The sequence below is a fragment of the Parasteatoda tepidariorum genome, chromosome 8 (genome assembly GCF_043381705.1).
Source record: "Parasteatoda tepidariorum isolate YZ-2023 chromosome 8, CAS_Ptep_4.0, whole genome shotgun sequence".
Classification (NCBI taxonomy): domain Eukaryota; kingdom Metazoa; phylum Arthropoda; class Arachnida; order Araneae; family Theridiidae; genus Parasteatoda; species Parasteatoda tepidariorum.
This window is the reverse complement of record NC_092211.1, coordinates 13,904,603-13,921,515: the sequence shown is the minus strand read 5'-3', so window position 1 is coordinate 13,921,515 and position 16,913 is coordinate 13,904,603. Positions and strand designations below refer to the sequence as shown.

Here is a 16,913-nt window from a genome sequence, read left to right as displayed (position 1 = left end):
AAAAAAAAAAAAAAAAAAAAAAAAAAAAAAAAAAAAAAAAAAAAAAAAAAAAAAAAAAAAAAAAAAAAAAAAAAAAATATATATATATATATATATATTCCTTTTCTGGACATTTTCATTGTATGATGCCCAAAAATAATTTTTTGACTAAGATAATGCAATAGTATGAACTCATGAGAAAGATATTTTTAGACAATGTGAAGTAATCACAAAATTTATCTTAGAAATTTCAATGTTGAGAGTTTTTTTTTAGAAATTTCTAATGATTGAGTCATTGATTTGATACTAATGATTTCATTATATTGATTTTATTGTAATCATTTTGTTTACTTAATGCTAATGATTTACTTATAATGATTTTATAGCATTTTATGCTACTTAAACGTCATACAAATTAAACACTTTTAAAAAAATTAATAGAATTTTGATATTGACGTTATACGTAACGGCAAAATGATAATAATTTTATTTTCCGAAAAATAACTTTAAAATTATTATTAATCGATAAAAAATGACAATATAATTTTTTTTGCGCAGTTCTGCACTAATTTTTTTTGTGGAGAACTTCTCCAGACTAAAAGTCTGGGATTGTCGGCTGTTATGGTAAAAAGCAAGAGCATATTTCTAATGAGGGTGTAATGGTGAAATGAAGGTGTTGATTGGTTAACTCACGTTGACCTATTCAGAGATCAAGACAAAACAATTCAACCCACACCCCTGTTCGAAGTCATTTTACTTCGTAACCATGGTACCCGCCCCGATGCAAGATTCATGTCTGGAGGAGTTCTCCTGAAAGCCATACTATGATACTACTATGTATGCTAATCTTATGCAAAAACAACTTTTTTCCTCGTTTACAGTGCTTCAAACCTCCTTAACCCTTTGGCATAGTGTCCAATCATTAAGACACATCTTAACATTGCTCTATATTCCTTAACAGCACATCCACACTAAAGAACATAACAAAAAATTATTCTTGCTATTAACAGCACAAAGGTAAATGCATCTTTTATTCGTTCTCAAAATATAATTGCATGCAATTCATTGAGTTTCATAATTTTCCCATAGTAAACTTTTTATGTAGTAAATTTTAACAGAAAATTCAGCTTCAAGATTCAGACGCAGAATAATCGAAACACTTCCTTACCTTCAGCTTGAACTGCAAAAAGCACACAGCTAATCAAGAAGATGACTGCAATGTTTCGACACATGATACTTTCGTGATTATCCTAAAAGAAGGATACAGCATTAAAGTTCATTCAAATAAAAGTGGACAACAAATCTTTGTTATATTATCTTACTATACTATCTTGTTTATAATAATAGCAAAAAACATATCCTATTAAAAAAATAAAATAAAACATAATACTGATTCTGTAATTTTCGAAAGGCAACACACAATTTTATTCATCGAAGTGTTTCTGACGGTAAAATTCCGTTACAAAGATATATTTAGCACCGAAAAATGGCAGTGCCAGATCAAGATTCGGGTATTAACATAATTTTATGTTTTTACTATAACGATCACGGTTTGATGTAAAAGTAGGAGTCATCGAAAATATCGAAATTTGCCCTCTGTGACAGCAAGCATGGAAAAATTTTTGACTTTAAGAGAAATAATATGTTAATGATTCGTATGCATTTTGTATGCTAACAAATACAGGTTCTTCCGGAACTTCTGCTCATAATCTCTTGTAATAAATTTTTAGTCTTTGTTAGAAATGAAGATATCAGGAGATAAACACAATAGGCCGCACACTAAAGTTTAAATGAGAAAAAAAATCTCTTTAAAATGTTATTTCCAAAAAAACAAAATTTAAATATCTAAAAAAAATTTAAATATTTTTTAAAAAAATGCGAATATAGCGCTATATGTACTTCGAGATGAAAATTAGGTGTCATAGATATGAGAAACTCTTGAAATAATTTTCACTTTTAGCTAATTTTTTTAAGACCAAAAAAAGCAGGATTAGAGATTAAACTAAAAACTACTTTCGTATTCAGAAAACTATAGTTTTTCTTCCTAATAAAATTACACGTTATTTGAATAATCAGCTTAGAAAACATACATAATGATAGAAAGGATTAATAATAAAAGAATAATAAGAAAGAATAATAAGAAAGAATAATAAGAAAGAATGATAAGAAAGAATAATAGAAAAGAATATAGATAGAAAAGTCACAATTTCAGTGCCGTAAATTCAAGGCAAAGCTATAAATTTAAATTAAAATCTTCAGGAGAAGAATTATCCTTGCTTCAGAACAGTCAAATAACTTCAATATTTCAAAAGTTACACTTTTTTTTTAAATATAAAATTTGCCTATTTGGCGAGATTTTATGGGACGATGCTTTTGTTCATGGGACGACAAAGCCTTCTAAAAACAAACTTAAAGGTGGATAAAATTTAACGTAACAGCATAACAGTCATGCATAACAATGACAAACTGAAACCAGTTCCGAAAGTAGCATATTCTCCAAGAAGAGTTATTTATCAAACCCGCTTAAGACGAAGTATCTTAAAAAGATGCTACTTACCTGCTTGTTGTTTGAAGAAAATCTGCATTGGTGAAATATTTGACTGCTTTTATACTTTTGGGTCTTCTATCTATTATACGAATTTTCATTTATTAGTCATAAGAAAAATTAAATTTAACGATTCGAATAAGCCATTTTTTCTTTAAAAAAACTATGGTAATTATATAACTGTTAGAACAGACTATGCAAGTATAAATATTAAACGACTCTGAAAAACATAAATTTTTATCTTTAAAATATAGGAATAGATAAAATTGCCTAATCTTGATGGCGAAATTAAATAATTTTTTTTAAGTGTATATGCACCTGCTTATAGGAAAATTTATGACAATAATTTTATACCTTTTATCTTAAACTTAAACAATTTAAGAAATGATTTATAAGATAGGAAAAGATTATAACATTTCTGAAATTTTCGAATCTTTTATATCTTTTGAAAGAATAAAATGGTTCAAATATTTAATTATTTTGAATAACAATTATTATCTAATAATACAGCAAAAGTGATCCACATTGCTTTTACTTCTCAATTAATTGTAAAAAATTTGACAACTCTTTTTAAGGCAACATTTTTTTAAACATATAAAATTCATAATATTGTCGCCAATTAGGATAGCTTAATGAGGTGAGGCATTTTCTATTAAAACTATATTATTCAAGTACGTCTCAGGCGTCTGATTTTTGATACTGATAAATTTAAAGCATACACGTCTATAAACTACCAAAAGTTTACATTTGATTGAAAAAATAAGTAAATACATAAAAAATATTAACATATCTATAAATAATTTTAAAGCAGAGACAAAAATTTCTTTCATCTGACTGTTACACTTTTTAAATTTTTCAGCTTGTTGATAACCTAATTTAAGTCGAGGGTAATTCAGAAAATCTCATTACAGTTGTCTGATTTATTAGAGATTTATTAGATATTTGATTTATTAGAAAGCTTCAGATTTTTTAATATTAAGAGGGGGCACATAAGCTTCGAGCCCTGCGCTGACAATATTATTACAATTCTGCAACCAGTATTTTCAGAAAGATAATTGTTAGAAAGTTGTATTTGTCTGCTTTTAGAATTTCGAAGAATATATATGAAGATTATAAGAGAATTCTTCGTTATCTTTAAAATCGGTTTTCGTCTTCCAAATCAAATTTTAATTTTTAAAATTTAAAAAAAAATTAGCAACTTTGTTTTCAAAGTATTGAATATTAAAGTTTAGTCCTGGTTAATGCGAGTTAATGTAAAAGGCTGAAATAAGGGTCATTTCCAAAGCCTTTGAGCTAAATAGTTTGGCTGCTTTAATGGGCTGAATTAATTCTTACTTAGTAGATTTTTTCGTTACGTAGTAAATTGGTTTTATAATAATTTTTTAGAACGAATGAAGGAGTTTATGCATATAAAATAACACCCCATCATAATTTCTTTTAATAATTCTTTCAATAGCTTTACAACAAAGCTTTTCGAATGATTTCTTATAAAACGATGCAGATGTTTGCAGAAGAGTATAAATTTCCACAGTAAGTTTTATTTAGTTTTCTAAATGGTTTGATTCCAAGAGAGTTGGTGCAAATTACTATAGTTTTATCTGAAATATAAAAAATAAGTTATAAATTTCCTTGAAAAAGCACTTCTCCCTCGGGAAAGCTTTTCTTTCACTTTTTTTCATCCAGTTTTTGTTACGTTTCGCTAGTAGTGACGGAGTTTAGGTAACAGAATAGAAATTTTTACTAGATATATTACGCCTTATCGAGAGTATACTACGCCATATCGTGATTTGATTATGTTTTAACATAAAATTGCTAACTGATTGAAAATGTTTCAAAGAGCCTATTTCGATAAAGCTTGAAATCAAGCAATTTTGTTTTGTCTGTTCATATACTTATCAGCTTAAATATTTAATCGCAAAATTGTGGGTAACTAAGAGTTTTGAAAAAATAATAATACAAGTTCCATGAGAGAAATACAATATCCTTCACTAATGTAACTTTTAGTTTCTGGTATTTTTTAAAATTTTTAAAGAGATACATAAAGAATTATTTTCCAACTTTAAAGGTGTTTAAGATCCATCCGTATAATTTATACAACATACAATTCGCACAATTTCTCATAACTATCAATGAAGTTGAAAGATTTTAGAGGTTTAAATGACCAGTATTAAATTATGAACGAAAAGGAGTGATTTTGAACACATATGGTAAAAACCCTTAGGGAAAAATTATAGCAATAAGCTTGTTACATGTATTTAATAATTAGATTATCATTTTATCATTTGCAATAACTGTACAAAATCTCAATAACTGTACAATAAAACAAACTATTTTTTCCCACACACTTTCTTCATGTAACTGTGGAAATATTCAATAAGATTCGACAATATTTTTGAAAATTTTTAATCAGTAAAAAATATCATTTCAATATTTGAAGCAATTTTGAAAAATTTAGCCTAATGAGCATTTAAAGCCATATTCTCTCGACTGCGCATGAGTAGAAAAAATGAAATGTGGAAATAAATTTTTTTCTTCATGATTTTATTTTGAATTGTATTAAAAAATCCAATAAGAATATCTTGAAAATTTAAAAAGCAAATTTATCAACTTTCTGAGTAGCTTTCGTAAAGTTCGAAAGAAATTTCCGAAAGGTAAGGGGTCTTCCACAAATTTTTCTGCACTATTAAGCAGGACTTAGAAAAATGACACCAGCGTTATTGAAGACTATTCCCTATTCAAGTATGCTTCATTTCAGTTTTCTATCCTCATACCATCATATTTTGTTGTCTGGACAATCAATGTAGGGTCATCTTTTGATCAGTCAATGTATCTAATGTAGGTCATTTATTATTTAATTTCGTTGATAATACAAAATGAAATTTGGAAAAAGACCCTTAACATTCAGAACTTTCTTGCAAAATTTAGAAAAGCCATTCAGAAAATTACGAGAAACTTTTTAAATTTTCAAAATATTCGAAACAAATCTTTTTCAGAAATATCTAAATACGATTCAAAACAAAATTATAAAAACAAATTGAAATTTTTTCACCGCACGTTTGATACTAAAGGATTATTTTAAATTCTCATACATTACATAATTTTAAAATGATATGTTCGTTATTAATTAAAAATGACTCCAAACATTTTGTTTAATTTATTGAATATTTTTACAGATGAAAAAAATGCCAATGTCGGTATTGTCAAGAATATTTAAGCCAGGTTTACAAATTTTTGTGCAGTTATTGCAAATGATAAACACAGTAATTGATAGAATTTACCAGATAATTTGTAAATGTAATGACTTAGGGTGCTCAAAAACACTCTGTTTTTATTCGTAATTTGTTACCGATCCCTCAAAACTCTGAAATCTAAACACCTTTAAAGTTATACAATAATTCTTTAAGTATTTCTTGAGAAATTTAAAAAAAAATTACCGGACATTTTGCACATTTTCTCCTTTTAATGTTGAAATCATTTTAAGTTTGTTAAATATTGACAAGTGAGAATCAGTTTGTAAGATACGTGTTATGAAATTCTTACAATAGTTAAAAAAAGTTTCTTTTGTCCAAAACGTGCTAAATTCATTGTATATATTTTGCTAACATAGGTAGGGGCACTTTTTGAATTTCTTTTTTACAATTTTTTTCAATCTAGAAATCATTTGAAATTTATTTTATGCTAGGACCTTTTCCTTAAAAATTGTCCTTTCATGTCCCAGGAATCCTAAAGGCATATTTTTGAAATTTCAAAAACAAAAAAATTGAAGTGTTAAATTTCAGTATGTATAGTTCAACTGTTCGTAAATAAAATTTCTGGAATGGGTTCAAAATTTCAAGATTGCGGAGTTGAACATTGGTAGTCGTAAGCCCAATATTGGGTCTCTTCAACGACGGTTGTAAAATATAAAATTAAATAAAACATTTACTTGATAAAAAACCGTAAAAAGTTAGCTTCTGAGTGTGAATTATATGATTTGCACATGAATATCAGCTATCATCATCATCCTAGTTGGCCAGACAGCCCAATGATGGTCAATGCCTTTCTCTGCAGATTTCTCTTTCACGACTTTTAATTTATCTTTGATCTCCAATTCTTTTTATTAATTGCAAAAAATCAAACTCCACCGAATCATCTCATCTCAACCCCGGCCTTCCCCGCTTTCTTGTCATATATATATATATATATATATATACAGTGGTGGCCAAAAGTGTGGACTCTCTTTGAAAGTTTCATGTTTTTCAACTTTGTGTGCTTGTAGAATATATTAATTTTCACTTAAATACAAACGTTTATATATCAAATTTAAGGTAATTTAATGTAGAATTTAATAATAAACACAGTATTACAATATCTGTATTACAAAAAAAGTTATGCCATTAATAGTAAGATCTATCTTAGATTTGCATTTTTTGAAAGTGATACTTACACAATCAATACTTAGTAGGACTACCCTTAATTTTTAAGACAGCTTCACAGCGTCTTTTCATCGAGTGAACAAGTGTTTGGAGTTCATCTTTCGTAATCACATGGTGCCAAGAATCAATTATAGGTTCACTTAGTTGTCTTTTATTGGATGGACGTTTTTTTCGTACAAGAATTTTCAAACGTCACCACAAATTTTCAATTGGATTGAGATCAGGGCTGTTTCCTGGCCATGGTAATATATCTATGCCTCTATTTTGAAACCATGCTTTGCAAACTTTTGCTGTGTGGCATGGAGCTGAATCCTGCTTAAATTGAGACCTTCCATCACGGATCTCTTCCCCAACAACGCACCATTTATTTTTCAACAGGATTCAGCTCCATGCCACACAGCAAAAGTATGCAAAGCATGGTTTCAAAATAAAGGCATAGATATTTTACCATGGCCAGGAAATAGCCCTGATCTCAATCCAATTGAAAATTTGTGGCGACGTTTGAAAATTCTTGTACGAAAAAAACGTCCGTCCAATAAAAGACAACTAAGTGAAGCTATAATTGATTCTTGGTATCATGTGATGACGAAAGATAAACTGCAAACACTCGTTCACTCGATGAAAAGACGTTGTAAAGCTGTCTTAAAATAACACTATCTCACATAAATAAAAGTATTTATTGTATCTAAAATTTTATCAATTATATCAGAATCTGCTGAAATTGACATGCTAATTAGAATAAATTATCGATCAAGTTATGAAATCAGACACAAAACAGACACAAAAGCATATCAAAACAATTTCTAAACAAAAATCGAATGTGAAAAAGTCAGAGCGAAAATTTCCCATTTCTACTTGCAAACTTATCATTATATAAACTAACTAAAATGCAAACTGGTACGCTTAAAAACTGTTGCAAAACTGCATTTTTATTAAATTCAATACTGGTTGCAATTATATTCCAGGCATTAGTATAAGTCTAGACTTAAAAACCCTGATTTAAATGTCTATTTAATTAAATACTCAATGTAAATCTGATAACGGAAAAGAGTGATAAAATAAATTATTGATTTTTGCCACCAATGGAATCGATTCCTAAACGTAACTACATGCCTACTTATATGACTACATTGATTCGCTAAAGGTTAACGAAAAAAAAGGGCAGATCTTGTTTTAATATTATTCCCACATTGTTAAATTTTAATCTTTAAAGCAATGGCAATTAAAATAGATTTTGAAAATTAACTGGAGAGCTTAAAATTCAAGGTCTAGGTGGATGATCTCTTAAGTTTTCAGCATTTGGGGCAAGCAGCTGTCAGAAAAGGGTCGCAACGTCTTGAACAGAATGGAATAAAAAACATTATCCACTAAAAATTAAATAATGAATTAAACATCTTTATTTTTACTTTAAACTTTTGATGAACCTAAAATAGAGTTAAAATATAATTTCTATATCCGAATTTAAAATAAACCTATTTTAAAAAATAAGAATAAAGAATTATATCACTTTCTTTTACTAATTTTCTTCAAAGTGTCTTTAACTAGTTAATATAAGTAAAATAATATGCAAAAAGCAAAGAATATTCCCTTTGTATACATAGTTTTTTGGTTTATGTCTATTTTTATGTGCTTTTATGTACCATAAAAGACGTATTAAATTTTATTTAAATTAATCGTTATATATGATGTTAGATGTATGAATAAATAAAAACTTTTAAGTACATGCACAGGAAATAGTTTTTTAAATTAAGAATGATTTATAAATACCTTTTACCTCTAAAAAATACTGAAATTACATTTTCATTACGCTTATTTTAAGTTTCTGTGGATATTTAATGGCTATCAGTATCGAAATCAAACAATTTTTAGAATCAAATGACAATAAATTTAGAGCCAATGATAAATGTCAAGGAGTTTAAATTAATATGTTTTTTTTAATATGGAAATTTAGACAATATATTTATGCAAATGTCAAATAGCTTTGAAGAAATAAAAGAACGTACACTAAAAAAAAGAGCGTTGTCAACACAAACGGAATGTATTACAATTTTTCATGCTTCTAACAATACGAAATGCGAAACTGTCGGTAATTTTTTTCGAATTAATTATTTTGGTGAAATTAAGAAAAAAAATACGATTTTGAAATGTGTAATGAAATTCATTAAATGGGGTAAAGTTCGGTACTTCTTTCTAGATACCTTAGATCATGACATAAAAACCATTTATTCAGTTACATTTACAGTTTTGCATCTTTTACTAAATGCGTGGTAATTTGAACTATACTTTTGAAAAACAGAATTTACTGCAACCAATAGCAAATGAATGATTTAAATGCTGGATATTTTATCTAGAAATGTCTATACCATATTGTACGGCAATCTTAAGAGATTTTTTTTCTTCAAGTAGAGCTCTAATGACTTTTAAACCTCCAGAGATCTAGCATCCAATATATTTCGCAATATTTTGTACAATAATTAAAATATTGTATGATTATTTTCCATATTTTTTTGCTGTTGCAAAGTAATTAAATGTAAAATAATGTAAATGGATTCAAACTCAATAATTGGAGTTCTTAACTACAAGGAAAAATAAGTAAAGTAATACCAGGTAATTATTGGTTAGCCAGGCACAAGCGAAAAGTCGCCAAAAATTATAGACCTTAATTCAGTGATTCTCAACATCTCAACCACTGTGCCGCGGCACTTCTGTGGGCCGCCAAATGTTAGAAATGATACAATAAAAATTATAATGTATTTTTTTAGTATGAGTAAAGTTTAAATTAAAGAAAAATGTATATATATATATATACTTTTTATAATTTTTCCACGCTTTAACCGCGTGAACATCTTTGTCGACGATTGTCTTGTCTCTGATAATCTCAAAATAAGATGGAAATGTTTAAATTGTATATGACACACAATTTTAGAAAATGATGTAAGAGTAAATCATTAAAGTAAGCTATGCAATTAATGAACAAATTAACAAAGGATAACTAACAAAGATTAAACTAACAATTAATAGTTAGCAAAAAACTAGTTGACAAGAAATTACCAGAAATAATAGTTAATGTAAAAAGTAACAGTTAATAACTATAGAAAACAAGCTAACAGTTAATAACTAGCNTCCAATTGTCGAACGAGGTCATCAACATTCCGTGCCAGATGCAATCGCCTTCCCATCATATCCCAGACATGCTCGGTGGGAGAGAGATCTGGTGATCTGGCAGGCCAAGGAAGAGTGTGACAAGCTTGCAGACAGTTCATAGCAACACGTGCCGTATGTGGTCTGAAAAACCTGCCCAGGGCGCTGCAAAAGGAACGGTAGCAAAACAGGTCTTAGGATGTCGTCGACGTACCGCTGTGCAGTAAGTGTACCTCTAATGACGACCAAAGGGGTCCGGCTGTCAAAGGAAATGACACCCCAGATCTTAATGCCTCGTTGAGGGCCGGTGTGGCGTGCAATAGTGAAGGCAGGATCCTCCACTCTGCCGTCTTCGATGATCGTCAGGACACAGTTGGGAGCGGGATTCGTCGCTAAAGACTATACGTCCCCAGTCGGCATCATTCCAGCCTGATCTGTTCAAAAAATTATGCATACGAAATTTCAAACCAATCGGATGATTGCTTCTTGGTGTGTCGATTTTTTGTTATAGATTGTATATTTGAGGCATGTATTTTTGACAGCAGGTGTTAATTATTCAAACATATTGTTTTGACGTAAGATGTTACGTTACTAAGTTAATATTAAATAGTGTTGCCGTTAATTATTTTCTGTTATGTGTACTATAAAGATAATTCTGAAGTAAATAAAAGTATTTTTTAAAAAAATATAATAACTTCCTACTTTATTAAAAACCAACTATACTAACACACCAACCACTATTTTTTTATTTATCCTACAGGGCCGTATAGAGTGAAATTGATATTACCTTAATATTACCTTGTAGGGTAAGATGTAGTAGCAGCAATATTATTAGCAATGCTAAATATTTTTTTAAAATTGTTATATTTAAAATTGCAATTGTATTTTTTTTTTTAAATTTCTCAAGAAATACTTAAAGTATCATTTTATAACTTCAAAAGTCCTTAGGTCGTGCGATTTCTCAAATGTGTCAAGAAAGTTTAAAGATTTCAGGGTTTTGAAAAATCAGCAGTAAATTACGAATGAAATAAGAGTGTTTTTGAGCACCCTAAGTCATTACATTTAGAAATTAACTGGTAAATTCTATCAATTACTGTGATTATCATTTGCAATAATTGCACAAAAATTCGCAAACCTGGCTTAAATATTTATGGCAATACCGACATTTGCATATTTTTTTTTCATCTGTAAAAATATTCTATAAATTGAACAAAATTTTTGAAGTAATTTTTAATTAAGAAAGAGCACATCATTTTAAAATTAAGTGAGATATAAGCATTTAAAATAATTCTTTTATATCACGCATGAGCGGAAAACTTTTCAATTTGTTATTGTCATATTTTTTTAAATCGTATTTAGAAACTTCAGAAAAAAAATCAGATTTGAATATTTTGAAAAATTAAAACGTTTCTCACAATTTTCTGAATAGCTTTTCGAAGTTTTGAGTAGTAAGGGGCTTTTCCCAAATTTCATTTTGAAATATAAACAAAATTTAATAGCAAATGATAATACCCTACATTGATTATCTGAACAACAAAATATGATGGTATGAGGAAAGAAAACATGTGAAATGAAGCATACTTTAATAGGGAATAGTCTTCAATAACGCTGCTGACAGTTTTACTAAGTCCGGTTTATAGTGCAAAACAGTTTCTGGAAAACCACTTACCATATGGAACTTTCCTTCAGACTTTACAATAGCTACTCAGAAAGTTGCTAAATGTTTTTTAAATTTTCAAGATATTCTTATCGGATTTTTTAATGCAATTCAAAATTTAGTAATGAAGAAAAAAATTTATTTGTACGTTTTTTCTGAGCGTGCGCAGTAGGAGAGGAATATGGCTTTAAATTCTCATACGGCAAAGTTTTTAAAAATTGTTTCAAATGTTAAAAATTATATTTTTAACTGATTAAAAATTTTTCAAAAATAATTTATAATTTTATTGAATATTTCTACAGTTATAGTAAGAAAATGTAAAGAAAAAATAGTTTGTTATAAGAAATGTCGGTATTTCCATGAATATGCTAAATGGCGAGATTTTGTGCAGTTATTGCAAATGATAACCTAATTAATGCATATTACTAGCTTATTGCTATATTTTTGCTATAAGAGTTTTGCCATCTGCTTTAGAAAACATTATTTTTCGTTCATAATTTAATGCTGGTGATTTAAACCTCTAAAATCTTAAAGCTTCCTTAACAGTTATGAGAATCTGTACGAATTGTACGCTGCAGAAATTGTACGTTTTTACCTTAAACACCTTTTACGTTCGAAAATAACTTTTTAAATATCTCTCTTCAGAAATTTTAAAATCTGAAAGTTCCATTAGTGAAGGACATTGTATTTCTGTCAAGGAACCTGTATTCTTATTTCTTGAAAACTCTTCTTTTTCTTGAAAACTCTTCGATTAAATATTTTAGCTGCTGGGTATATGGACCAATAAAATAATTGCTAAGTTTATGAACCAATAGAATTTTTGGTGAAGCAGGCTTTATTAATTTTGCTTTTTTGTTTCAATAACGCAAAACTTATCTCAACCAAATTTAAATACTTTGATTTCAAGCTATATTGAGTTAGGCTATTTGAAAAATTTTAAATCAATTAACAATTTTTGTTAAATTATAATTAAATAACCATATCACGTAATATACCTAGTAAAAATTTCTATTTTGATGCCTAACCTCTGTCAGCACTAACGAAACGTTACCAAATGTGGATGAAAAAAAAAGCTTTCCAGTGGGTGAAATGCTTTTTCAAGGTAATCTAGGACATCTTCTTTATATTCCAGATAAAACTATTAATTTGCAGCAATTTTTTTAAAATCAAACTATTTAGAAAACCAAATAAAACTTAATGTGAAAATTTTTACTCTTCTGCAAACATCTGTACCATTTTATAAGAAATATTTAAAAAAGTTTTGTTGTAAAGTATTAAGCGATTTATATATGCATATATTTTTTTAAAAAACTCTAAAATTTTAATTTTTAGCAACGACATCTATGCGCGAAGTTCGAATAAAAACTAAATTCAGTCGTAATTTTCATCTATACTTTAAATTAAAAAAGGTTAAGATCTGCAAACACTAAGAAGAAATTTGAAGCAATTATTAAAAGAAATTATAATAGGGTAGTATTTAACATATATGGCAGTACTTTTACTTTCGTTACTTGTACCGCCGGTACAAGTAAAAAGTACGTATTTTTACTTGCACTTCGGTACTTTTTAAATTTAGTACTTTTACTTGTACTTCGGTACTTTTTAAATTTAGTACTTTTACTTCTACTTTCGTTACTTTTTTGGGGAAAAAGTACAAGTATTTGTAACGGAAAAATCGAATGAAATCGTTACTTTTTTCTAAAACTCGATAAGCTTTCTAAAAAAAAAAAAAAATTAAATTAAAATTTTTTTTTATGTTCTTTTAATTTATAAAATCAATGTGCAATATATATGCATTCACAGCTAACTTCGTGTTTAAATNTATATAGTATTTAATATATGTAAATTCCTTCATTCGTTCTAAAAAGTTATTATAAAAACAATTTACTATGCACAAAAGAAACTAAGTAAGAATTTATTCAGCACAAAAAATCTATACATCTTAACTATTTAGATCAAAGGGATTTGGAAATATCCCTCATTTTAGTTTTTATACTTTAATTCGTATTGCCAAGGCTTAAATTTTAATATTCAATATTTTGCTATTGAAATATTTTATATTTTGCTATTGAAATATTTTATATTTTGCTATTAAACAAAGCCGCCATATAAAAATTTAAAAAAAATCAACATTTGATTTAAAAGACGAAAAATTATTTCAGATATAAAGAAGAATTCTCTTATGTTCATAATTCATATTCTTCGAAATTCTAAAAGCAGACAAAAGCATCTTTCTGACAATTACCGTTCTGAAAATTCAGGTTGCAAAATTGTAAAAATATTGTCAGCGCAGAAGTCGAAGTTTATATGCCCCCTCTTAATAATTAAAAATCTGAAGCAGTCTCCTCTGATAAATCAAACAACTAAAATGAAATTTTCTGAATTACTATAGATTTAAATTAAGTTAACAACAAACTAAGAAAGTTTAAAAATGTATCATTTAGGGGAAAGAAATTTTTGTCATTGCTTGAAAATTATTTATAGGTATGTTATTTTTTTTAATTTTAATTTATTTGTTTACTTATTTTTTCGATCGAAGGTAAGATTTTGATGTTTTATAAAAGTGTGTGTCTTAATTTTATCCGCATCAAAAATCAAACGCATGAGACGCACATGGATAATACAGTTTTATTAGAAAATACCTCACCTTGTTAAGCTATCCTAGGTGGCAACAATGTTGTGAATTGTACATGTTTCAAAAAAAGAGTCGTCAAGATTTTCATCATTAATTAAAAAGTACAGGCATCATTTTAGATAACTTTTCTGCAGTATTATTAGTTAATAATTATTATTTAAAATATTTAATTATTTGAAGTATTTTGTTTCTTATCAAAATATTGAAGGGATTCTAAAATATCTAAAATTTTATGATCTATTCCTATCTTATAAATCATTTCTTAAATTGCTCAAGTTTAAGATAAAAGTTATAAAATTATTTTCATAAATTTTGATATAAGCAGGTGTATACATGCCTAAAAAAATTTATTTTTATTTCGCAATCAAGATTATACGTTTTATCTTTTCCTATAATTTAAGGAGAAAAATTTATGTTTTTCAAAGTCGTTTAATATTTGTTCTTGCATAGTCTGTTCTCACACATGTCGAATAACCATTATTTTTTTTTAAAGAAATTTTCTTTTATTCGAATCGTAAAATTTAATTCTCTATAAAACTAATAAAGGAAAATTCGCAGAATAGGTAAAATCCTGAAAGTATAAAAGCAGGCAAATATTTCACCAGTGCAGATTTTCTTCGAACAACAAGCAAGTAAGTATCATCTTATTAATATTCTTCTTAAGTTGTTTCGATGAATAACTCTTTTTGGAGAATATGCTATTTTTGGGACAGGTGTGAGTTTGTCACTGTTATGCATGACTGTTAGGTTAAATTTTATCCACTTTTAAGATTGTTCTTGGAAAGCTTTGTCGCCCCATGCAATAACGCATCGTTCCATAAAATTTCCCCAAATTGGCAAACTTTTATTTAAAAAAAATGTAACTTTTTAAGCATTGAAGTTCTGAAGCCATGATATTTCTCCACAGGAAGAGGTTAATTTAAAATTATACCTTCACCTTCAATATACCGTACTTAAATTGCATCATTTCTATCTTTTTTATTTTCTATTATTCCTTCTTATTATTCTTTTATTATTATTCTTTTCTACCATTATGTGTGTTTTCTGAGCTGATTATGCAAATAGCGCGTAATAATATTATGAAGAAAAGCTGTGGTTTTCCGAATATGAAAAGAGTTTTTAGTTTAATCTCTTATCCCGCATTCCCATCTCTATGAAATATAACTCTCATCTAGAAGTAAAAATATCGCCAAATTGGCATTCTTTTTTAAATATTTAATAATTTTTTAAACATATATTTTTCTAGATATAATATATTAAAGTGATTTTTTTTCATTTAAGCTTTATTTTGCGGCCTATTATGTTTACCTTCTGATATCTTCCCTTGTGACAAAGATTAAAAACTTATGATAAAAGACTATGAACAAAGGTTCAGGAAGGTCCTGTATTGATTAGCATACAAAATGCACACGAATCATTAACATATTATTTCTCTTAGAGTCAAAAGACCTTCCATACTTGCTGTCACAGAGGACAATTTTGATATGTTCGATAACACCTACTTTAGCATCAACCCATGATATGTATAGTGAAAACATAAAATTATGTTAATACCTCATTTGTTTTTGCATGAGGAGCTGTGACACTAGGAAGAGTATTTTTAATGTGTATTTTACATATTTTAAACGTGTTAGTGATTTAGCATTTCTGAACGCGTATTAATAACAACAAGAAAACAGAAAAAAAGGACCTTGCTAAATCTTGATCTATAGCTGCCATTTTTCACTTGAAAAAAATCGTTTTAACTGCATTTTACTGCGAGAAAGCCTTCGATGAAAAAAATTATGTGCTCCTTTTCGAAAATTACAGAATCAGTATGATTTTTTAATCTTTGTCTTTGCTATTATTACAAATAAGTTTAAAGAATTGTTGTCTACTTTTATTTCAACGCACTTTAATGCTGTATCTTTCTCTTAGGATAATCACGAAAGTATCATGTGTCGAAACATTGCAGTCATCTTCTTGATTAGCTGTGTGCTTTTCGCAGTTCAAGCTGAAGGTAAGGAAGACTTTCGATTATACATTTTTCTGTTTCTGAATCTTGAAGCTGAATTTTCTGTTAAAAAATACTACATAAAGAGTTTACTATGGATTAATAATAAAACTCAAGGAATTGCATGCAATTATATTTTGAAAATTAATAAGAGATGAATGCACAGTTGCGCTACAAATGACGAACAGAACTTTTAATTATGTTCTTTACAGCGGACGTGCTGCTAAGGAATATAGAGATGCAAAGATGTGACCTAATAATTGGACACTATGACCGAAAGGATTAGGGAGGTTAGAAACACTGTAAACCCGGAAAAAAGTTGTTTTTGCATAACATTAGCATTCATAGAAGTAGTATGGATGGTGTTTTAAGCAGAAATGTAAACAATAACAATCTCAAGCTCGGCACCTACTCTGGTTCCGGTTAAAAAGTTTGCAGCTGCTTACTACATGTTATTCTGATAGGCAATGTTTTCAAACGGATAATTTTGTTTTCAATAAAAGAAATAAATTAGATAATTTCTGAGCTCAAATCTGCTTTGAAATTTC

The 16,913-nt window shown here is 28.1% G+C and overlaps 2 protein-coding genes across 2 annotated transcripts in view; one reads left to right on the top strand and one right to left on the bottom strand.

Moving 5' to 3' along the window:
* LOC122270169 (U-scoloptoxin(16)-Er13a-like) overlaps nucleotides 1–2,668 on the bottom strand; it is a 5,733-nt gene extending 3,065 nt beyond the window's left edge. Inside the window, exons 1-2 of the mRNA XM_043046538.2 lie at nucleotides 2,537–2,668; nucleotides 1,148–1,229 (exon numbers count right to left, since the gene is read on the bottom strand). Of these exons, the coding sequence (XP_042902472.1) occupies nucleotides 1,148–1,211 (64 nt within the window). The 5' untranslated portion in view covers nucleotides 1,212–1,229; nucleotides 2,537–2,668. The remainder of the gene's footprint in view (nucleotides 1–1,147; nucleotides 1,230–2,536) is intronic.
* A 12,265-nt stretch (nucleotides 2,669–14,933) lies between these two features.
* The window catches only part of LOC107450659 (U-scoloptoxin(16)-Er13a-like), a 5,658-nt gene continuing 3,678 nt past the window's right edge, over nucleotides 14,934–16,913 (top strand). Inside the window, exons 1-2 of the mRNA XM_016066506.3 lie at nucleotides 14,934–15,004; nucleotides 16,290–16,371. Coding sequence (XP_015921992.2) covers nucleotides 16,308–16,371 — 64 coding nt within the window. The 5' untranslated portion in view covers nucleotides 14,934–15,004; nucleotides 16,290–16,307. The remainder of the gene's footprint in view (nucleotides 15,005–16,289; nucleotides 16,372–16,913) is intronic.